Here is a 25,741-nt window from a genome sequence, read left to right as displayed (position 1 = left end):
ATAGAGACAAGCCCATCATCGCAATGTATACAGGTATTTAAACAGAGCTGCATGAGAGTAATAAAACTGATTGAACTCAATTGGCACACAGAAATCGATTCGAGGAAAAAGTACACCAAAATGAGTCCACGCGGAAATGTGATTGCAGTTGGCACGAAAGTCACGCGGGGGTCACGCTTTTACGCCAATTGCATTCCGAATGGTCATTGAACCACGGGTCGCTTAATTGCGGTCGTCGGGAACCTTTCTGATCCGGTCTCGGATCTCTGTGTGTCGACCATTTTCGGACAATTGAGCACAACTCAGGCCGTGTTATCGAGTGTGAAATTAAATGCGTTTATTTGTACTCAAAATCGATACCGCGCTCGAGTCCTGCTACTTTCGCTCGCGAAAGGTGAAAATCGTGTCCATCAGGAAGATGACCCCGTTGATGATGGCTATCGAGCCCTTTGTGATGGCCAGATCGCGGGTTCGCGTCCGGAAGGCGTGCTCCCAGGCTTCTATGATGAAAACACCCGCCGTGAGGAACAGGGCACATCCCAACAGGCTGTAGAACAGATTCAGACGCCGGTGGACATGTGCTTTCATCAGGTAGCCTGGAAGAAAAAAGGAAAGGAATTGCGATATGGCTACGTAGCAAACCTTAGCTCGGACAAAATTGGTATTAACTGACCGACCATAATCGTAGTAAGAATGACTATGAATCCGCAGAAGGTTCCGGTGGCCAGGAAGCCTGTGACAAGATCGCCATCATCGAAACTGTAGTAGTGCAGAACGGTACAAGCGATGGCCAGGCACTGAAATGGTTAAAAAAAAAGTCATCAGAAAGCGTTTGCCTCAGTGAAGACCAGAAATTTCCGGGATGACGATTCCGGTATTGTACAGTAATGAGGTCGGGAACCCCTTGATGGAACGACGTCAGGGAATCGAAAGGTGTAGTGATACTTTCGCGAACACTTGAAAGGCGTCGATAACGTAACAGGTCTCAGGTATTAGTAGGTACCAGAGGCACGATCTCTTCCATTTGAGAAATTTGTGCCATCATCATGAACACAAGCCTATTCATCATCTTCCTGAGGGAAGGAAAAGAGATAGGGAAAAGGACAGGTAAGGAATAGAATCGTCACTCTAAAAGAGGGTACTAACGCATAAGCGTACCACAATGGGTTCAAACAGCGCATGCTGCAATTCTGCTTAGACAGATTAATTGGATACTACTCACCCTTTGGAGATGGCTCAGTACAATACAATGTTTTTTAACGACATAACAACTCCAGTATTTTTTGTGTAAAGTGACAGCCCAGGTGTGAATCTGAAGCTTAACCCAACCTTTCGATACCGGAATAGCTGGCTCAGGGACATTGAAGTTATGTGATACTCCAGAGCGAGCGGAAGATGACCATACAAGGTGAACAGAATTTGCTGAATTCAGCATCTGGATTTGAGTTCGACAAGTGATACCTATCTTCGACCTGGAGTTGGCCGACGCAAGTGCTTTAATAGCAGCCTGGCAATCTGAACAGAAGAATATGACTTTGCCCATTACATACTGCTGAAGTGCTGATTGCACTCCGCACATAAGAGCAAAGATTTCGGCCCGAAGAAGATACACCTTTGTAGGAACTTCCAGATTATGTAGTCCTTGGACAAATTGCTGGAGAAATCATTAAATAAAGTTATATACGAATGCTTGGAGAAATGCTTGATGAAATCTTCGAAGTCGTTTTAAAAGATTTCTCAAAAAAAAAACTCTTGGATAGTTCTCATAGAAATTGCAATAGGAGTTTTGAAAGAATTTCCAAATAAAGTTTCGAAGAAAATCCGGAGATGATTGGTAGGCTTCCTATAGGATTCGAGAATGCCTCTATCAGTGATTTATCCAGCAGGAGATTCTTCAGGGATTCCCATAGGAAGTCCTTCAGAAATTAGTCTAGGAGTTACTTCAAAGATTTCTCTAGGAGTTGCATCAAGAATTCCACTAAAATTTCAATCAGGGATATCACCTGACATTCGTTCAGGGATGTCTCTAGAAGTTAGTTGGGGATCTCCCCAGGGTTCCTACAGGAGTTTATTCTGGGATCACCCCTGGAAATTCTTCAAGGATCCCTCTAGGAATTACTTCAGGGACAGGGAATTGCAGCAGGCGTTCAACGATTCAACGATTCCTCAAGGAATTCTTCCAGAAATTGCTCTCCAGGAGCTCCTTCTGGGATCTCTGCTGGAATTGCTTATCCCAAGTAACATTTTTGAGTCGAGTTGATTTAAAAAAAAAATAAGCACTATCAAAAAGCCACAAAAAATCATCTTGGTTTTACGGAGGTTCTCAAAACCTCTTACCTCTCGCAAATAAGGCATCACATTGTTGCTTGAGCAAGGATCCCAGAAATTCCTCCTTGGATGCGTCATGGAGATTTTTTCAGAAGTTCTTCAAGGAAATCAGGGATTTCTTCAGAAATTTTCTCAGCTATTCCATCAGGACTTCCCTCAGATATTCAACCAGAAGATCCTTCAGAGTTGCTTTCAGGACGATTCAGGGATGCCTCCAGGGGATCCATCAGGAATGACTCCGAAAGTTCCTTCGGGATCTTCTACAGAAGTTCCTGAAGTTCCTCCAGAAATTCCTACAGGTGTTCCTACAGGAATAAGTCCAGGAGTTCCTTCAGAGTTTCCTCCCTGAGGAAATTTCTTCAGGGATTCCTCCTGAAGTTCAACAGGATTTCCTTCAGAGATTCTTACATCCAATGATCTTAGAATCCAATGATACTTCCAGGAAAATTCAGAGATTCCCCAGAAGTTTATTCAGGGATTCATTCTAGGATTAGCCCAAGAGTTCCCTCTAAGATTGGTTAGTCCAGGAGTTGCTTCCGGGATTTATCCAAGAGTTCTTCCAGGGATCGCTTCTAGAGTTTTCTCGGGTATCCTTCCAGAAGGATTCAGGGACGCCTCCATCGCCTCCAGGAGTTACATCGGAGATATCTCCAGAAGTTCCTTCCGGAACTCCTACAGCGGATCCTCTAAGAATTTCTTTAGGACAAAAACGAGGCAAATCTCCAGGATTTTATCCTGGAGTGCGTAGGTACAAGAATTTCTCTAGGTTTTCTTTCAGGGAATTCTCTTCCTTTCTGGAAGGAATTATTCAAGAAATTCCTACGGGGATTCCTAATGAAAATTTTTCGAGGATTGATCCTGGAAATCCTTCAGGAATTCCTCCTGGAAATCCTGCAGAGATTTCTCCTAGCCTTTGGGGATTCCTCATCGAATTCCTCGGTTTTTTTTCTGGAATTCATTCGTTGAGTTCCTTTGAGCATTACTTCTGAATAGCCTCTGATGCTGGAATTCTATCGGAGATTCCTCCTGAACATCCTCCAAAATGAAGTTTTCTCAGGGAGTTCTCTGAAAAGAGTCATTAATGACCAGGCATTCCTGCAGAAATTCCTTAAGGGGTTCACACAGCCCTTCCTGCAAGAATTAGGGTAGGAGCTTCAACAGATCTTTCAGAGATTCCACTAGAAGTTTCCTCGGGGATTTCTCCTGTTGATCCTCCTGGAATTTCTTTTTGAATTTTGAATGTTATTTTTGGAGGCGAGAAATCTTCTTCGGAAATTCCTATAGAGAGGGCTGTCTATGTCCAGAAATTTCACCGACATTTTTTTACGAGAAATCTTCTTCGGAAATTCCTATAGAGAGGGCTGTCTATGTCCAGAAATTTCACCGACATCTATATATATAAAAATGCAGCGGCATACGTGGGACCGCGCATAACCTGCGAACGGCAGGTCCGATTTTGGTCGTCTTAGTTTTGTTCTGTTAGTTTTCACCCAAGGAAGGTTTATGAGGCAAAAAACGTGGAAAAATTGAGAGTTTTTGGAAATTGATTTTCCATACATTTTGACCGGGGACTTGGTCTTGGCAAGAAACTTGAAGCGTCAAAAAACGCAGTAGGCAAGACAAAGTTTGCCGGGTACAGCTAGTTTTTTTATAAAACCTTCCATGTCTCAGAAATTTCTGGTTTCCAGAAATTAAATGCAGCGCAACAAAACGCTGTTTGTTTTTATTAAATGAAAAGTTGTGAATTCTTACAAAAAATTTTGCAAGGGTTTCTTCAAAAAAATGTTCGGAATGTTCTTTAAGAATTATTTCATAGGAATGCCGTTTTGGGATGGAATTTTCCAAAGAATTTCTTTAGAGCACCTCCTGAAAAGGCTCCATTGCTTTTTCTTTGTGGAAACTCCATAAATTAGGTTTAATTTCAGCATTTTTCGGCATTTCTTCCATGGGTCCTCCAGGAATCCCTTCAAAAATTTCTTCAGGGTTTACCGAAGAAATGTCAAGAACGGCTTCCTTTAGAGATTCCTTCGGGAATTCTTTGGGATATTCCTCCAACAGATATTTACAGAAGTGTTTCATGAAGTAACATAAAAAATATTGAACTTCCTGATGAGATTTTATTTTATTGATCGTTGGAGGAGCCTCTGGAGGAATCCCTGCACGCTAAAACTGCTCAGCACTAAAATGTGTAAGACCTACTCATAAGTGCATAATTTCCAGACCACACAAAAATGTGTAGCAGTTACACATTCTCAAAAAACAGCTCGTACACTCTTCTAGATGCGAAATGTTGATTTTTTTTTGTTTTCCAAGGTCACTAGTAATCCTACCTAGATTGGCGTACAAAAATTTTTGCGATTTCAACAATTTTGCGGACACTGGAGCTGATTTTATAAATGTGCAAGGGTTACACATTTTTGGTGTAGTCTGGAAATTATGCACTTTAGTGCTGAGCGGCGTTAGCGTGTGGAGAATATCTGGAGAAACTCCTGAGCTGACTTTGTAGGAATTTCTAGAAAAATCTTATGAGATTTTTTTGAGAAATTTAAGGAAACAAATCCTGGATAATTTCCAGAGAAAATCACTGAAGGGATTTCAAAAGGACACCTATGAGGAATTTCTGAAATAAATCTCGAATATGTTTCTAAAGCAATCCTTGTAAAGAATTCTTTGGGAATTCGTGCAGAAATTTCCGACAAACACAGCTAGTCGTGTTCGGTACTTTCTACCGAAATCTCAAAGATTTTGGTACCACCGAAGTCGATGATTTGTGTGAAGGTACTAGAGGAATTCTTGAAGAAATCCCCCAATAAATTTCTGAAGGGATTCCTCGACGATGCTTTGGAATAAACTTTGGAAGAACCCCTGGAGATGTTCGTGTAGGAATTCTTGGAAGAATCTCTTGAAAAATATCCGAAAGGTATTGGCGGATAAAAAACCCTGGAACAATTTCCCTAGGGCAATTTTCGGAGAAAATTAAAATCAAATGGATGTATTCTAAAAAGAATCACCAAAAACAGAAATTCTAAAATATTTTTTTTCAAGGAATCTCTTAAGCAATGCCTGGTGTTGGCACAGCCCCGTACCACCCTTCGACGGCGCAACCCGGGCGCAACCCGGGCGCAACATGAGGTCCACACAGGACAAGACGACGCGTCTATGGACAAGACGTCGCGACGCCAGTGTATGGATGAACCGTGCGCTGAGCATAGACGTCAGTGAGTATGTTGGAGAAGACAGAGACAAGTAGAAAGGTAAATATAAACAAAACTAGAAGGAAGAAAAACCACAAAATGGTAAAGATTGAAAGGCATTATGGCAGAAGTAAAGATTTGAAGTGAATTTAGAGCGAGATTTAGAGCTTCTTTGCGAATAGTGAAAAAGGGCGTAGTTTTTTGAGGTAATTGCGGGTACCAAATTACAATCCGAGGTAAGAGATCTTGCGATAAACGAATACGTCAACCTAAGAGTGATTAATTCAGGCAGTTTTAGGATTCGAGAAAGCGATCAACCGTAAGCCGCCATACCTTTTTGGGAAAACGCAAGATATTAGAAGAAAACTATTAAATGTATGAACATAGATAGTAGATATAGTTAAAAAGAAACACTTGTTAAAATTTGAATACTCTCTTTGCTAATTTCATTCAATAATAAATGGTTTCAAGCTGTAGCAAAGTTACTTGCCTACTTTGAGAATTCGCTTTTCTCACTGGGGTGGTCCAAAAAGGAACACCTGGAATACTGGATAATGCTGTGCAGTAATGCCAAAAAACATTTCTTGAGATATTCTTGGAAAAACATAAAAAAATAAACGCTGAAGCGATTTCTAAAGGAGCTCCTGAAAGATTCTCTGAAGAGATTCCTGAAGGGTCACCGTAAAAATTACGGAAAGTATCCCTGTAGAAAGGTGTCCATAAATCCCTGGAGAAGTTTACGATCATACCCCTGGGGGAATAACTGAGGATCTACTAGGAAGCTGCCTGGAGGAACTTTCAGAAGAATCGCTTAAGAATTTTCTGGAGGGATTCCTGAAGAAACGCCTGAGAGAATCCCTGGCTCCACCACCTCGCAGGTATCCCCGTCTATCGTAACATTACTACCCAAACGGATCCGGTCGTGTTCGGTTCCGCCTACCAGCATGTACTTTGTTTTTGAGGCATTCACCACCAGTCCGAACTTTGCTGCTTCGCGTTTCAGGCGGGTGCACAGCTCTGTCACCGTTCCAAATGTTCTGGCAATATTGTCCATGTCGTCCGCAAAGCACACAAATTGACCGGATTTTGTGAAAATCGTTTCCCGGCTGTTGAGCCCGGCTCGTCGCATCACACCATCCAGAGCGATGTTGAAGAGTAGGCATGAGAGTCCGTCACCTTGTCGCAGTCCCCGGCGAGATTCGAATCAACTGGATAGTTCACCCGAATCCTCACGCAGTTTTGCACACCATCCATCGTTGATTTAATCAGTTCAGTCAGCTTCTCAGGAAAGCCGTTTTCGTCCATGATTCTCCATAGCTCTGCGCGGTCGATACTGTCGTATGCCGCTTTGAAGTCGATGAACAGGTGATGCGTTGGGACCTGGTATTCACGGCATTTCTGGAGGATTTGCCGTATGGTGAAGATCTGGTCTGTTGTCGACTGGCCATCGATGAAGCCGGCTTGATAACTACCCACGAACTCATTCGTTTTAGGTGACAGACGACGGAATATGATCTGGGATAGCACTTTGTAGGCAGAATTCAACATATTGATCGCCCTGAAGTTCTGACATTCAAAATGGTCGCCTTTCTTGTGAATGGGGCAGATTACCCCTTCCTTCCACTCCTCCGGTAGCTGTTCGGTTTCCCAGATCCTGACTATCAGCCGATGCAGACAGGTGGCCAACTTTTCTGGGCCCATCTTGATGAGTTTAGCTGCGATACCATCCTTAGCAGCTGCTTCGTTGGTTTTCAGCTCCTTAACTTACCTCAGCGTGAGAGTTGGTTCATGACCGTCCTCCGGTTTCCACGTCATTCAGGTGCTGATCGAAGTGCTGCTTCCACCTTTCGATCGCCTCACGTCCATCCATCAAGAGGCCTCCGTCCTTATCCCTACACATCTCGGCTCGCGGCACGAAGCCGTTGCGCGATGCGTTGAGCTTCTGGTAGAACTTCCGTGTTTCTTGGGAAACCATTCTACACTCTTCGTCGAATCATTCGTTCTGTCGATTCCGTTCCACGTACCCGATGGTGCTCTCGGCTGCGTCGATGATGGCTACTTTCACTGTACTCCAGCAGTCCTCTAGAGGGGCCTCATCGAGCTCACCCTCGTTTGGCAAGGCGGCCTCGAGATTCTGCGCGTATGCTGAGGCGACATCCTGTTGTTTCACTCGCTCTTTGTTGTACCGTGGCGGTCGCCGGTACCGTACATTGTTGATGATGGAGAGTTTTGGGCGCAGTTTCACCGTCACCAGATAGTGGTCGGAGTCGATGTTGGCGTCACGATAGGTCCTGACGTCGATAATGTCGGAGAAGTGCCATCCGTCAATCAGCACGTGGTCGATTTGAGATTCCGTCTGCTGTGGTGATCTCCAGGTGTGACGATAAGAGAGGCTGTGTTGGAAAAAGGTGCTACGTATGGCCATATTTTTGGAGGCGGCGAAATCAATGAGTCGTAGGCCGTTTTCGTTCGTTAGCTGGTGGGCGCTGAACTTACCAATCGTCGGTCTGAATTCCTCCTCTTGGCCTACCTGAGCGTTCAAATCGCCTATGATGATCTTGACGTCGTGGCTTGGGCAGCGATCGTACTCGTGTTCGAGCTGCGCTTAAAATGCGTTCTTGTCATCATCGGTGCTTCCAGAGTGTGGGCTGTGCACGTTTATTATGCTGAAGTTGAAGAATCGGTCCTTGATCCTCAACCTACACCAACCGATCACGTGCCCCTGCCTATCACCACCTATCACCCATCACGATGAAAGCTGTTCCCAGCTCGCGTGTGTTGCCGCAGCTCTAGTAGATGGTATGATAACCTCTAAACGTTCGCACCATGGATCCTGTCCAACACACTTCCTGCAGCGCTACGATGCCGAACCTGCGGTCCTTCAGTAGATCGGCGAGTATGCGGGTGCTCCCAATGAAGTTGAGAGATCGGCAGTTTCACGTACCGAGATTCCAATCGTAAGTCCTTTTGATTCTCTGGGGTCGTTGCTGTTGGTCTCGGTTCGTATTATTCTGTTGATGATTTTCCGTTACAATGGTTTTTTACGGCTGGCTGGTAGGGCCTGACACCAACCCCCTACTTTCCGGAGGACCACAGTGCACAGTTGAGCTTAGAGTCCTTCCCTGGCACTTGGACGTTGATCAGCCGCCCCTAACATGGGGATCAGACGCTGTTGTGAGCCGCTCCTCCTGGAGAACAGACGCTCAGGTTTGCCGAAGCAACCCCCCCCCCCCTTCCCTGTCAGCCTACGACCAAAGTTCGCACCGGGGTTGGTTACCCGACTAGATGGACATTACAAAATTATAACAAGCTGTGTTATTTTGTTACAATAAATTTTAATAACAAGGGATGTTATAAAACATGTACCGATAGTAGTTAACATAACAAAAATTCTAACAAACTTCCCACTGAAAAGAACAAAAATGTGATAACTTGTGTTATGATCATAACAAAAATATTACAAAACTTGTTCTATGAAATATGATAGAATTTAACAAAATTATAACAAATTGTGTTATAATTCCTTTGACCTATTAGGGTAAAAACTATTTTATACTCATTTTTTGGGTAAATATTTTTGAGTGTGTTATTCTATTTTTAGAAAAGTAAATAACATAAAAAATAGTTTCCATAACGTTATAAAATTCTTGGATCCGAACGGGATTTGAACCAAGACACCTACCATAGGTGGAAATCTGGCGCCCATGCCAATGAGGCCACCACGGCTCTTGAAGAGAGCGGTGATAGAAGCTTTACTGGTTCTACGTATTGCCAGTTTCGTCATTCAAATCCTTGTTTGTCAGATGTACACTAGCGCGGCAGTATGACGTCAAATTGAGCTCGTTGACACATAATAGACTTGATTTGTCGTTTGAGATTTTGTTCTAATAGATCGCAATTATATTATACACTGAAAATATTCTACACGTTCGAGCCACATGTTTCAAACATGAATTTTCACCACTTGGAAAACAACTGAATTTAACGTGTCAAACCAGTCATAAATCTACTTTTTGAAATCATGTGTAAAACACGTTAGTTTGGCATCATAAATGTCAAATTTCCAACAAATTTCTTAGAATATTTGTACCAGACACCCAGCTGCGGGTCCCTGTTCACCAAAAATGAAGTATGCTAAGACATACTTAAAGCGGGCGAGTTTGGTGGTGTACCTTAGGGTTTAGGCGAACCATTTCCATTATCGATACATAAACATACTGTCAAACACGATAAAATCATGTGTAAAAGCCAGTGGTTTAGAACCTCAACTATTCAACATCTGATTCAAAAGAATTACACGTTAATATAGCGTGCTGTTCTGAACGATACATTAACGTGTAAAAGAACATGGATGAAGCGTGTCGATTATTTTCAGTGTATGCAAATATAATAACAACTTTAGATATAATTCTGTTATATTCAAAATATTATTTTATTTTAAGCAATTAAATGAAATCCATCACATAAGCGGTCGTCCATTAAGTATATCGTATCGTTCGGAGGAGGCAAGGAGGGTTAACAATTTTCCAATTTAAGCGTGACATTCTTATCCCTTCAGGACGCACGCTGTTGTAAAAAGTACATTTTCACCAAAAAAAAACCTCGCTCGTCGCATACGGCGCGAGCACGATGCAGTTTAAGGATCAAACTGGCACGCGTCCTGAAAGGTTAATGGATGCTCCCAAAGGTCGAAGCAAAATAGGCAGAATAAACAAATGATTGATTGGGCAGAATTAGTAGCATAGAGGGCATTTTTAATGATAATAATTATTTAATTCCACTTTTGCTCTCTACGTTCAATAGCATTCACTAGTTGCTCGGTATATTGCGAATCTTTTCTGAAATCCGCATACCGGCCAACAACTCGTGCGCCGACAGCCCATGCGCCGGGTTGTGCGCCATACAAAATGTAAATAAACAAGTGTCAAAATGGTTCGCGCCAAGAGCTCTATCTATCTTAGGGTTCGGTTCCATGTTTTGTCTAAAACATTGAATTTCCTTATGTCTGGAAATAATGTACAACAAACATATTATTGACGGTAGCAACGCTTTTACTTCATTCAACCACTGATTAATAGTGATTTGGCTAGTGAAAAACTTGGCGCATAGGCAATCGGCGCGCAAATTATGCGCTGGTGTGCGGATTTTAGTTAATCGTCGCAAAGTGCCCAACACACATTATACCCTGGCGCGCAACCTAGAGGTCGACGAGAAACTTGTCGAAATGCTAAAAATTCTCGAGAAGCTCAATACTTTGTTCACGAAGTTAGAGCAGTAGTAGGGGAACACGGGGTAAGACGGCCACCCTAAGCCAAAAAAAATCATAACCTAACACTGACGATGAATTACACTAGTTTCGACACAGCATATCATTTTTCAAAGTGTATTGGGCATGCAAGAAAATTATTTTTCGATTCGTGCTGTTGAAACTTTTTAATTTTGAGCCATTTGAAAATGTGATTAAAAAGCACTTTATTTTTCGATGACGGGGTAAGTCGGCCCACCAGCGGGTAAGAAGGACCATCACTATTTTTTTTAATAATAGTGATTAGAAATGTTTGAATTCCATGCGTTGAAATAAGATATGGCTCCCTTAGGTCCCTCACATGGAAAATTGGTTAACATACTTGTCCGGGGGTTACCATTTATTATTTTTATTGGGGTATCGTAAATATGGATACTGAAACACCCATTTACATCACAAAACACTGTGTGCCAAAAACCGTTATTAACAAATAAAAAATGTCCACTCAAATGGCACCCGGCATTGGAAAGATATACTATTCTAGTATCTGCTCTGAAAATTTGAAAATGTTTCATCGAGGAAACTACAGTTTTTGTAATTTGAAGATTTTGAGCCTTTTCTATAGGATTTTCTTATATGAGTAAATGCGCGCACGGTGTGCCTGATACCGCTATTAACAATAAAATGTACTCCAAACTAACATCCGACATTCGAAAGATATACTATTCTAGTACATCCTCCGAAAATTGAAAAATGTTCCCAGGTAACCACTAAGCACTGTCGTAAGCGGTCTAAAGGTCATTCAGCAGCTTCTCCGTGTCATTAGGCTCTGTATGTGATTTTCAAATGCTCACAGGCATTATAAATTGTAAGCACTAAAATAAGCCGTATATTAGTATATTACGCTACACTGTAGTGCTTGCAAATCCAGAGCCTGTGAGCCGAATTAGAAGCCTGACAGTGCTGTTAAAAGGCTTGGCGTACATGACGTTTATATCAATCAGAGCTGATTTGAAGCAAAACAAAACTGAACCGTCAGAGAACAATGAAATATCATCGGAACTTTTGTAGGATAGATTGGGTGTTGTATGATTATCGTCATCTCGCCACTATAAACAACAAATTAATGTACAACTGCTTCCGCGATCATCTATTACGAATGCATCAGATATTTACCTGTGCAGCTGTAATCGGTTTACCCGAGCTTTTACCTACAGATGAATACCACACGCAGAAAAATCTACGGTAAAAATATCCATATTCGACGTAAAGTCAAACGAAATTTGACATTGTTTTGGCCGCAATGAGAATGTATGATTGTTTCTACAATCCTGTATGATTGTTTTTACAATCCTGTATTTTTGTTCCTCAATCGGAAATCCGATTGAAATAACAATAGTTTCAGGCTTTTGACGTGGGTTGTCAAGCTTGACGTCTACAATATTATGGTAGTTTCAAAAATAGTTTTCTTTTACTTTCAATAATATTTTCATTAGAAAACAACATGCCTTTTTTCTCTGGGTTATTTTTATTTATATTAAAAAAAAAGAAAAAAAAATCTAACAGAAGAATCAGGGAATCTTCTGACTAATCAAATTTACAACTTTTCGAAAATCTCTTACCTTGTATTCCGCATGCTCCCTAATTAAAGGAAATTTTCAATGAAGCTTTTCATTAAAAACAGCTTTGCATAACTTGAAAAATATACCTTTTCCAGCATTAGCAAAGAAGTGAATGTTTTGCAAAACAAAACATACTGCTTGTTTTGACAGAAGTGACCGAGGGATTCATCAGTAAAACATTTGCATCAAAATACTCTGCTTGATTTCATGTTCAATAGTGTGGTTTTTACAATCCTATTCGACGCCGAGGGATCGGTCAGTTAAATGGACTTGGAAACAAAGTAGAAATATGTTAATTTCCACAAGAGTCGCTATAAAATACTGGATTGTTAAATCAAACAGAATTTCACATGGATTTTAAATTAGCAAATCTGTTTGAAACTGTAATAATTCACATATTTTCAAAAGAATTTCAATGTGTAAATTCAACAAACGTTATTTTAGTTTCAATGTGAACGCTTTTCTGTCCGTGTACGGTGTATATCTGATTTTCTCCGTGATTTTCACGTTTACATGAATGTAAACGGATCGGAATCGGGGGAACAGGTTCATTTTTGTTGTCATTGTTTAAAAGATAATGGAATCTTACAAGCAAATGTGGTGATTCCAGACACGATTCTCATAATTTAGTTCTACAAACTCCAGCTCCGGTTGGAAAACGTTGCGGAAGAGGAGCCGCGGCACCCCTTTCCATCCTTCTCTTTCTCGTGTTTGTTTAGGAGAATGAGCAAGAAAAAAAGAAAAAGCTAGATCCGCCAATGGAGGAGCTGCAAAGTTTTCCGCCCATTTATATATGCTTCTCCTGCATCTCTTCTCTTTCTGCATTCGTCATCACCATCACCAAATTTACCATTAGATCATCAACCCCCCCCCCCCCCCCCCATTAAATTTCGAACTGTCGAGATACTCAAACGTGCTCAAACTATTAATTTTTGCATGGTTTAAATACTAGTTTGATCACACTGATTCCATGGAGCATCGGTATGAAGCTGATGGGAAACGCAAATGGACTTGGAACCCGGAGGACAACAGCTGGAATCTGGGTCGAGCAGCAAAAAAGCAACTCCAGTGGAGGCTAAAGCAATGAGAAGATAAACAAAATATTTTTTCTTTTTTCTTTGTTTCATTTTTGACAAGTCTCGCTTCAGAGGCTTTGTACGGAATTTTGAAGTTGGCCGTATATCAGCCGAATAATGCGCCAAAAATAGCTTTTGAGTAGCTCTATAAGAGGATATAGTACTAATTAGCTCTAATGGCTAGGTTCTATATTCGACTATAGAACCGTTTTAATGCCATTTTTACGGCTTAGTGGTTACTTGGGAATGATTGGTGGAACACACTTTCACGATTATTTTGCCTTTCTCGTACACTAAGTGTACTGGAAAGGCTCCAAAAATGACTTTTTGATAGAAGGCCCGGAGTGTCGAGTCACATATACCAATCAACTCAGCTCGACGAATTGAGGTGATGTCTGTGTATGTATTGGCCATTAGATGTTCCGGATCAGTGCCCTTGGAAGGGGTCATACACAAAATGTAACAAACACAAACATGCGACACATCAAACTACGGCATTATCGATTACCTGATGAACAGTTAGCAAAAAAACAGTCCCAGACCATATCTGAGTCCGGTAGTGTTCTGAAACCGGTTCCGGGTGTCCCACCGGAAGTGGCCAAATTCAGAAGTGAACCAAATCCATGCATACGACATATCAAAGCGTGTTTTTTTTGATAATCTAGTGAAAGGTGTGGATGGTCTCAGACCTTATCAGAACCAGTAGTCTTCCGGAACCGGTTCCGGATGTCCCGCCGGAAGTAATCAAATATAAAAGTGATCCAAATCCATGCATGCGACATATTAAAGCGTGACTTTTTTGATAACCTAATGAAAGATTGGCATAAAAAAGAACTCAGGCCATATCTGAACCGGTTTTGGATATCCCGCTAAAAGTTGCCAAATATAAAAGTGATCGAACCCCATGCATGCGGCACATCAAACTGCGACATTGTCGATAACCTGTTGAACACTTAGCATGAAAATAGACTCAAACCATATCTGAACCGGTTCCGGATGTCCCGCTGGAAGTGGTCAAATATAAAAGGGATCCAAACCCATGCACGAGACACATCAAACTGCGACATTTTCGATAACCTTATAAACAGTTAGCAAGAAAACAGTCCCAGACTATATCTGAACCGGCAGTGTTCCGGAACCGGTTCCGGGAATCTCGCCGGAAGTGACCAAATATTAATAAAGTGAACCAAATCAATGCATGTGATATATCAAAGCGCGGCTTTTTTGATAATGAAAGGTTGGCATAAAAAAAGACTCAGACCATCCCGGATAAAAACTAACCATAGGGTATTTGGTGAAAACCATTCCTGTACCATACAGTGTACCAGCTACAATATAGTGTATTGTAATGGAATGGTTCGCTAAAAGCTTTGCACATTGGTAGCTATTATACATTTACATCCGATCTTTATGTAACAATATATTATACTGTTTTTCTTACGTTTGAACCATTCACTATTCCGAAACAATCTTTTTCCGTGCATTTTTAATTTTTTATTCAGTTTATGATTTTTTCCGTGCTTTGTTTTGTGACATTTTTGTTGCAAAGGAAATGAAAGAGAAAAAAGTGAATAAGTTGAAACATCTATTTAAAGTCAATAAAATGTTTAAATAAAGTGGTAAACCAGGTGTCCTAAGGACTGCATATCCAAGAGATATGGTGAGCTAGGTATGTAGAGTGCGATGAGAGGAATACGAATGTAGTCAACCCGGAAAGACGCAGGCCAGATTACCGTAAATCAGTGGATGAGTTCAACACTATTCTTTCTCTTCTTCTCTCATGTGAAATTGCCTTGTACAACAACCGAATTAAATGCGATTTATCTTTGACATTTTTAACATAAGGACTGGACTGGACACTGAAACGACTTCTGAAATAAGTTTGTCTAACCTAACTTATAGTTGAATCGAACTTGACAGTTTTCTCATGAGTTATGTACACTTTTCATAGTTCAGTCAAATTGGAGCCTCAATATTGCAATAATGGTTAAGCACGCTGTAATGATACTTATGTACCTCGTCACCCACTTCATGCAACTACATTAGTGGTCTAATAACACTTAGCGCGCTTGGCATAGTTCCATCATGCCGCTCAAAGTGTTGCCACAAATAATGCTTAGTTTGCAAAACCCGGTTATCTGGCTGGTGGGACATGGGAGCTTAAGCTTCAACTGTTAATGCAATGAGAGGCTACTCAGACTTAGACGAGTTTAGGTTAGTTTGGCTAGAACTGCCATTATCGAAGGAACATGACGAGATAATATAACATTATATGGTTTATCTAATGTAAAACAATACAACATAACAAAAGAGAACCATTCCAAAACCATGATTAAATTCATAACCAGTAGTGGAATTACAATTAAAAACAATATATTTACGGAACATTTTATTGTTTGAAACCATACGTGTACCATACAATGTACGGTATATTAAAGCCCACGTATCAGTATTTCGAACAATTCATTTACAATAAAATGTATGGTTTTGTAAAAAAATATATATGGAGAAAAATATTTTTTTATATTGTTACGATACTTAACAACCCGTATAGTATATTGTAAAAATCTCATTTACAATTCATTGTATGGTGTCTAACATTACATCTTATTGTTTTTGCATTTTTTATTTTTACAGTGGTGTTTATTGTAACAATATGGTTCTAAATAGTACTGTTACAATACAACATTCGGTTTTTCTTCTGTATTTTTTATTCGGGATATTTGAAACGGTAGTGTTTTGGAACCGGTTCGGGGTGTCTCTTTTCCAACAACTTGATGACCGGTTATCAGGGAAGTAGGCTAAGATCACATTAGGGACTGCCAGTAGTGTCGAAACTAGTTCCGGCTTTCCCTCCAAAAGCGGCTAAACATAAAGTTGAACCAAACCCATTCATGCGACAGAGCAAAGCGCGGCTTTTTTGCTAGCCTAATAATCGTTTGCAAGCAAATAGGCTCCGACTATTTAAAAGACTACCGGCAGTGTCCGCAACCGGTTCCGGGACGGAAGTGAAACCAAACCCATGCATGCGATACCCCAAATCACGGCTTTTTAGGTAACATGATGAACAGTTGCACGAAAATACACGCAATCCATATCACTGTGTTACGGAACCAATTCCGAGTGTCCCGCCACAATTGGTAAAATGTAAAAGAGAACCAATACATGCGACATATCAATGACTTATTCAGTAAGGTGCCGTTCATAAACCACGTAGACTTTTTAGGGGAAGAGAGGGTCTGGCCAAAATCTACGCTCCACACAAATTAGCACACAAGTTAGCAAGAAAATAGCCCCCAATCACACTAATTTTCGGCTTTTCAGGAAACCCGTTGAACAATTGACAAGAACATAGTCTCAGACCATATTTGAGACAACCGGAATCGGTTCCAGGTGTCCCACCGGAAGTGGCCAAACGTTGATAAAAACCCATGCAAGCTGCACATCAAATAGCGGAATTATAAAAGTGAACAAAATGAATGTCAAATCGATAAATCAAAACGTGGCTTTTTTTGATAGCCTGTAAACGGGGTAAGATCATAAGTGAAGAAATGGTCAAAGTCTTCATATGCAAGAGAACAAAATCGTGATGAAAGCGAGCTCTTCAGATCACACCATTCCAGATTCCTGCGGTGTAAATATATAGTAGGATAGATCAACGTTTTATGGACAAATTATAGTTTAATCGCATTAACACCGAATAAAGTTTTTCCAATCTTAAATATCCTTTTGCTTCTAAAATTACTACTCACAATTGGGTGCGGCTGGATGAGCCCTCTCTCTTCTCATTGCGATTGAAATTTGAATGGAAAACTTACATTTTCTGTATTTTTCTCGTAAGGAGGTCAATTTTTACATGAATCGTGTTGACAAAGATATTGAAATATAGCCTGAAGTGTGCAGAAATAAACTTTGTCGAAGATCACAAAGTGATCTGTGATTGTGAATAAAGAAAACATTCTTCATGCATCAGATGATGCTCACCCCGCTGCCGTAGCGTAAGGAATGGGGTCATAATGACCCGAATGCACGACTAGGGTTAAGGTGGTCAAGCAGTCAACTGAGAGGTCGGATATTTTTCAGCTCCGTTTTACCACAGAGAACAGACGTCTATCTTCACTTTCTGGCTTGTGTAAAACTTTGTAACGGTCATTTCAAAGTGTGTGGTTATGCTCCCGTTGCGCGGCGCTAGCGTCCCATCACTTGCATTGTTGTGTTGTCATATTTGTTTCCAGTGCTCGTCGTTTTTGGCCGTTTGGCGCTCGTGTCGCTTTGTGGGCTAGCACAGAGAACAGACATTTAAGCTCGAACAAAAATACGTCGAAATCGTGTGTAAAGAATTTAAGTGTACCTCAACGCCACCAACGGAGACTGCCCCACATATAAAGTCGCATAACCACATACTCTGAAATGACCGTTACAGAGTTTTACACAAGGCAGAAAGCGAAGATAGACGTCTGTTCTCTGTGGGGCTAGTGTATTTTAACGATGAACACTGCCATCGTGGAGTCAAATCAACTTTATATCACAGAGAACAGACATCCAAGTCCAGTTCCGAAACTGTGTAAGGAATTTAACGGCCATTTGAAATCGGCAACACATGTGGCAATAGCGTGGCGCTGCAATCGATTAATTTCCCATACTAATTTAATTCACCACTTGAAATGTTTCAACTCACCACTGACTGTGGCAATATGGTGTTTGGTGGCGTTAGTGCTGTCATCGTGTATTGGTTTGCAACCTTACTCGAGTAAAGATTCAAATCCTTACACAACTTTCTGAATGAAATTTGTTGTAGCCTGAATGTCTGTTCTCTGTGTTTATATGTGGGGCAGTCTCCGTTGGTGGCGTTGAGGTACACTTAAATCCTTTACACACGATTTCGCCGTATTTTTGTTGGAGCTTATACGTCTGTTCTCTGTGGTTTTACTGTTGAACATAACATCGAAATATGAATCATCAATAAGTTTCCCAAATCGATGATGGCTCTGTTGAAATTGTTGCTTTTGACACATTCCACGCACTTCTACGCCAAGGGTGTGAAATTTCAAAGTGATTGTTTTGCCCCAAGCTTTCCAGCATATGAAAAACAGTAGGTTCAATCTTAGGAAAATCATTTGTTTTACTTTAAATTTGACTGGTAACGTATTTGAATAGTTAGGTGAAGTAATAGCACAGAGAACAGACGAACATGCTCGAACAAAATTGCTTGAAAATCTTGTGTAAAGAAAAAAACAAGCTCAGTAGCGACATCGACGGTGACTTTCCCACTCAAAAACTAGTTTCGACACCATGATGGCGCATTCTGAAGAAATATTTCACTAGCGCACCTTTAACTTTTCCTACTCAGATTCTGAGCTGTATTTGCTTAAATAACAAGATGTTTATGATTATTTCACTAATCCAGCAGCAAAATTTGAGCAACCCATTGATAATTAGTTTCATTATTTTCAATAAGAAACAAGTTGAACAAGAATTCAATTATTGTTTTCCAAGTAAAACCAACACATTCTCTTGGTGGAACTATACTAGGGTGCACACTTGGTGACACTAGCGCCAAAAGGTAAAACAACGGCAAATTTGTACCCCGATTCGAAATTTGACAGCGCCGCGTAATGGCCACATTCCCAGTTATTTGAAAACAACCGTTGCAATGCTTTACACAACTGCACTACATGAGCTTGGACGTCTGTTCTCTGTGGTTTTACAGCTCCGTTTTACTGTTGAACATAACATCGAAATATGAATCATCAATAAGTTTCCCAAATCGATGATGGCTCTGTTGAAATTGTTGCTTTTCTATATTAAGTGTTATCAGGATTCAGGAACATTTTGGCGAACGTCGACGGAAAGTTCATGAGTACATATTCGACGAGAAAGCACACAGAACAGACATTTAAGCTCGAACAAAAATACGTCAAAACCGTGTGTAAAGGATTTAAGTGTACCTCAACGCCACCAACGGAGACTGCCCCACATAAAAAGTCGATTTGACCCCACGATGGCAGTGTTCATCGTTAAAATACACTAGCCCACAAAGCGACACGAGCGCCAAACGGCCAAAAACGGCGAGCACTGGAAACAAATTTGACAACACAACAATGTAAGTGATGGGACGCTAGCGCCGCGCAACGGGGGCATAACCACATACTCTTAAATGACCGTTACAAAGTTTTACACAAGCCAGAAAGCGAAGATAGACGTCTGTTCTCTGTGGAGAAAGGCACTATCACCATTAGGTGGAACAATCTGAATTTGTCAGAAAACGTGTCATCACATCTCACTTCTCCAAAGCAGAGCGGTTCCATATCATTTCAGCAACGAGTTATTTTCATATATCTTTATTTGGATGAAACCTTGCATACAAGTCTTTGGGGAACAAAAACGCCGTTTTGCATACTTGGTTCGCCATTTTTAATCTAGCCTTACTTATGAGAAGGGCCTATGAAAAATGCACAAGATATCTTCAAAAAATTGTATCTCGAAAACGGTTGTCCGATCGGTTTGGTGTCTTCGGCGAAGTTTTAGACAATTGTTGGTGCTATATGGAGAAAATATGCACGGTAAAAAAATATGTTTGGTTTTTGTGATTTGAACTAAAATATAGATTTTCCCTCAAAAGTGACATGTCAATATTTTTTTATTATCCTTATGTTATAGCTGACTGAAAATGCTACCTAGTGCACAGTGGGTTGTTCTGGAGAAAAATAGGTTACAATGAAAAAAAAAATGTTTAAAAAAATTACGGTTTTCAAAAAAAGCTATTAAGTAAAGTCAAAAAAGTTTGTCGCCCTAATTTTATGAAAGTACATCAAATTTGCAAGAAAAAAGTACTTCGGTAACATTTTTCTAAGATGCACCGTTTAGAAGATATTACTAATTTAATATTGATTTTTCGATAACTTAATAAGTTTTAGCCCTTTTCGGATGTACTCCGTGTTTCTCCAGTTTCAAAAGTATTTTTTTCGGAAAGATTGGAAAATTTTGAGTTAAAATGACACTGACAGCTTAAAGATTTGAGTGAAATTGTAGAAGTATTTTGAAACAAGTTACAAAATCCCACTATCAAGAACAATGATTTCTTCCAGTGGTTTTTATTGCCTTCTGCTGAAAACGTGCTAATAAGTATTAGATACAGGTAATTAGATACCAGTTAGCTGTACTACGTACAGTTGGTGATTGTAAACATGGTCTTTGTTGGAACTAGTCCACCATGGCCACGCTGGCCCAGGCTTGTAAACATTCGACACTTTTCACTGCCTTCGTTTCGTTGTCGCGGTCGGGTGTCAGCTTGCTTTATTTCATTCGAACGCGACCGCTACCTCTTACACACAACACAAGCGGCAGAACAAAGATCAATAAACAAAAAAGTGGATCAAATCAACGTAGTCTGACACGATGACATTAGTATAATTCCAGCTTTTCGCAAGATTTCAGCCAGTTTTGATTAAAATTGGTATAATATTAGTATAATATTAGTCACCTTCCATCAAACTAGACGGCTGCCGACTGATACCTCAATCAACAACCGCCGCACTCTTTATTCATTCCAGGTATATACAATTTACAATCTTCTTCAATAACAATATACCTACGCCAGCAAATCTACCTCGCTCCAACTCTCCAAACTCGTACCTGACGATACCTGAGCGTTCAACTCTACCTATCTTCCAGCAGTCTTTACCCAGCATTCTATGATTTATACCCGTGAGCTGTATAATAATGTCTGACTCGGTTCTGAATTCATCCAGTATCTACTAGGGAAAACCAAACAGTAAATGCAGAAAGGTTGCTAGAAGCATAGTGGTTTCATAGTAATTTCAGCTAATAATCCAGTGTTTTTGAACTAGATCCAGTGTTGTTTGATAACATAATAATTGTAAAGGAAAGTGTAACACGTTTTGGTGCAAAGGTAAGTTTTAAATACACATTTTAATTATATGTGTTGTGATATTTTCGTTCAAAACTAACAATTGGAAAATATTTTCTATGTTACAGATTACAAAATGAGTAAAATCAGATGTATTCGTCCATTCAAAGACATTCAGTGTTCGAAAGAGCTGCGATATCTCACGGATGGTATCATCCAAAAACTAAAGTCAATTGGATTTTCCAAGGTATCCACACTGAACATCAAGGATTTTCGTATTTGTTCGTCTTGCCGTCTACATATTGATTCAAGAGCTCACCTCACCCAAAACGAAGAACAAAGCGTAGCCGGTGGCTCAAGGATGCCAACTGTTCAGACCATACCTGTTGTACATGATTCGCAAAGCTATGAAAGTTTGGTCACGATACCATCAGCGTCAACGCTAAGCACAATTCAATCAAATGAAGACTTCACGATGCCTGTAGACGTCGAAATATTCAACCGAGGAATAGCAGTATTCGTGTTTCGCCTATAGATTTAGGTAAGGTTAAAAATGTTCACTATCCTGAAAAAAAGTGCGCTGAAATCGTCGAAGGTGTACGAAGAAATCTTTTTAAATTAGACGCTAAAACAGAAAAAGCAAACGAGTTTAATGAAGTCATAGAAAATATGAAAATTAAATTTTTAAATTCAGCCAGAAGGCAAGAAAAACTATCAATTTTATCATTGTTACCAAAATCATGGTCAGTACAAAAAATTGTAGACGAATTTAAAACTAGTAGAAATATGGCATCAGATGCAAGAAAGGAAAAAAATAATGTATTAGATTCATCTCAAGGTTCAAGCTCTGGAAAAGCTTTGAGTAATGAAACAAAAGAACTGGTTTTGAATTTTTTTGAGGACGATGATATGAGCCGTGCAATGCCAGGCCAAAGAGATTTTGTTAGCGTAAAGACAGGAAATAAGAGATTAGCTGTTCAGAAAAGATTGTTAATGATGACATTAAGAGAAGCTTTTAATCGCTTTAATGAAGTGTACGTCAATGTAAAAATAGGGTTTTCATCATTTGCAAGCCTCTGGCCAAGGCAATGTAAACTATTGACTATCACAGGAACACATATTGTTTGCGTTTGCACTACGCATGAAAATTTAATTCTACATAGCTTAAAAAAATACAATGTCTTGAATGATCTAAAAACATTAACGAATAGATTACTTTGCGAAAATAAGACAACTCATTGCCATCTACGAAGATGTAAAAACTGCCCAGATACCTCAGTTTTAGAAGACAGTTTATTGAAACAACTGGAAGAAAACTTTGTTGAAAAGCTTTCATTCGAACAATGGGTTACCACTGACAGATGTGATTTAGAAACTATTGTAAAGCAAACCGATGACTTTGTTACATTTTTCAGCTCAAAATAAGAAAGTTTGATTCCGCATGATTTTGTAAAAACCGAACAATCCAATTTTTTGAAAACTACAAAACAAAACTTGCAAGATGGTGAATTTTTGGCTATTTGTGACTTTTCTGAAAATTACAACTTCGTTTTGCAGGATGAAGTTCAATCACACCATTGGAACGTGCAACAGGCCACAATCCATCCTTTCGTAATATATTATACTGAAAATAGGCAAATTAAACATTTTAGCTTCATTATAATTTCAGAAGAACTAAGACATGATTCAGTCGCTGTTAATTTGTTTATTGATAAAATGATGAACTTTTTACAAATTGATCAAAATAAAAACTTGAAAAAAAATTATGTTATGTCAGATGGTGCTGCTTCACAGTATAAAAACCGAAAAAACTTTTCTAGCCTTTGTAAGTTTAAGTCAAAGTATGGTATTGACACTGAATGGCATTTCTTCGCAACATCGCACGGAAAAGGTCCATGCGATGCTATTGGAGGTACGATAAAACGCATGGCTACCAGAGCAAGTTTAGCCAAAGAACGCGAACACCCGATAAAGACTGCAAGAGAGTTGTTTAATTGGGCAAACAAACGAAAAGAAGAAGAACTTACAAAGTTGTCATTTTGTTATTCTACTACAGAAGAATACGAAAATATGTCTTTGCAGCTAAATAATCAATATAATAATGCAAAAACAATTCAAGGAACTCAAAAATTCCACTCATTTCTTCCTCTATCAGAAAATACAATAAAGGCAAAGCTTTATTCAAACTGCCCTGACAATGATGCCAAAATATTCGATATTGTTAAGAAAGTTGTGTAAACAATAATTTGATAAAAATACAGGAATAAAAATAAACTGATGTACAAAGTATAATGTTATTTTTTATTGCGCACAAATACCACCCCTGAAAAATAAGCCTTATTCGCTCTTTTGAATCTTGCTAATTGAGGAGCTTGCGATATGCAAGAGTTGAATGCACATTTTCAACACAATACACCAAAAACCACTGGAAGAAATCATTGTTCCTGATAGTGGGATTTTGTAACTTGTTTTTCAAAATACTTTTAAGGCAGAGAATTTCACTCAAATCTTTAAGCTGTCAGTGTCATTTTAACTCAAAATTTTCCAATCTTTCCGAAAAAAATACTTTTGAAACTGGAGAAACACGGAGTACATCCGAAAAGGGCTAAAACTTATTAAGTTATCAAAAAATCAATATTAAATTAGTAATATCTTCTAAACGGTGCATCTTAGAAAAATGTTACCGAAGTACTTTTTTCTTGCAAATTTGATGTACTTTCATAAAATTAGGGCGACAAACTTTTTTGACTTTACTTAATAGCTTGTTTTGAAAACCGTAATTTTTTAAAACATTTTTTTTTTCATTGTAACCTATTTTTCTCCAGAACAACCCACTGTGCACTAGGTAGCATTTTCAGTCAGCTATAACATAAGGATAATAAAAAAAATATTGACATGTCACTTTTGAGGGAAAAACTATATTTTAGTTCAAATCACAAAAACCAAACATATTTTTTACCGTGCATATTTTCTCCATATAGCACCAACAATTGTCTAAAACTTCGCCGAAGACACCAAACCGATCGGACAAACCGTTTTCGAGATACAATTTTTTGAAGATATCATGTGCATTTTTCATAGGCCCTTCTCATAAGTAAGGCTAGATTAAAAATGGCGAACCAAGTATGCAAAACGGCGTTTTTGTTCCCCAAAAACTTGTATGCAAGGTTCCATGCAAATCAAAAAATACAAAAAATAAAAACTGGAAAAATTTCCCACTTGTTCGTGGAATCGCTCTCATACAGGATCAACTAAAAAAAAATGGTAATCCCATAACGATGCGTACCAGCTCGAGGAATTTGATAATCGACAGCGGTGGCCTGCCGGGACTAGTGGACCCGAACGGGGGACCCAAAGTTCCGTTCGCTGCATGATAAGGGCAGGCAACACTCGAAGGTATCTGCTGCTGCTGCTGCGGCTGTGGAACAGTCCCCGATTGCGGTGGCGGTGGCACTGGATGGTGAAGCCTTGGCGGAGGCACCAAACTATTGTTCTCAGGCATCCCGAAATTCGCGGCACTGACCACTACTGGTGGTGGTACGCGGGAGACAGCGAGCACAACGTCTTGATTAATTCCGAATTTCACGCAAACTGAACACGTTCAACGTTCTAGATGTTGGGTCCCCGATCTGGCACAACGGAAAATTGAGTAATGCCGCCGATGATGATGGGTGGCCTCCACCGCTGCCCCGTGTTCATAATAACGAGAAAAAAAAAGTTCAAGACATTCCATCCGATGATGTTGGCAGTTTGACGTGGCCGTCGTCGTTGTAGCAGCAGATATGGTGCGCTCTTGAAATGCGGATGGATACACGCGTCCGGAGTGCGAGACGTGCGGCCTAACTGCTTCCTCTGGGCTGAAGTGCTTCTGGCCGACGCGACCGCGAGATGCTGATAATGGCGGGTTTGATGAAAATAGGTCCAAATACGTTACAACATAGCGGGGCGTGCTGACTGGTTTTGAATTTCGGGAGGGTGATTGCGCGGGAAGAAAATGAACGTTAATCTGCTATCTGGTGTTCTTGAAGTACCACCTGATCCGAGGGATGCACGTCTGTTCAAGTATAGTTTTATTTTCGGCTCGCGTTTATTCTTCCTAAAGTATTGTGATTTTACTTCGAAAATGAATTCCAAGGGAATTTGCTTGAGCTGTTTGGAAATCGCCGTTAAATTTCAAGGGGCGTTTCAATGCGTTCTTGTAAAATTGATTGATTGATTGATTTGTCTTTATTAAAGAGACTTTCTTTTTGTAAAATTATAGTTAATGTTCTTATTACTTTAAACGACCTCTAGAGTGATTCTCTGTAAAATAAAATATGAAACACGCATTGAAAAGTTTAATGCTAAACTTTTAAACTAGAATTTTCCATAATTTTTATAACGAAAACTTTTTATCTCGACATACT

The 25,741-nt window shown here is 39.9% G+C and overlaps 1 protein-coding gene across 1 annotated transcript; it reads right to left on the bottom strand.

Moving 5' to 3' along the window:
- Nucleotides 1-25,741, bottom strand: LOC109424560 (uncharacterized). The gene is made up of 3 exons (XM_062844532.1): nt 24,622-25,741; nt 674-797; nt 1-596 (listed from the first exon to the last, which is right to left on the bottom strand). The coding sequence occupies exons 1-3, from the start codon at nt 24,835-24,837 to the stop codon at nt 376-378; spliced, it is 561 nt and encodes a 186-aa protein (XP_062700516.1). The 5' UTR covers nt 24,838-25,741; the 3' UTR covers nt 1-375.

Source organism: Aedes albopictus, chromosome 1 (assembly GCF_035046485.1).
Source record: "Aedes albopictus strain Foshan chromosome 1, AalbF5, whole genome shotgun sequence".
Classification (NCBI taxonomy): Eukaryota; Metazoa; Arthropoda; class Insecta; order Diptera; family Culicidae; genus Aedes; species Aedes albopictus.
This window is presented reverse-complemented; position numbering and strand designations above follow the sequence as displayed.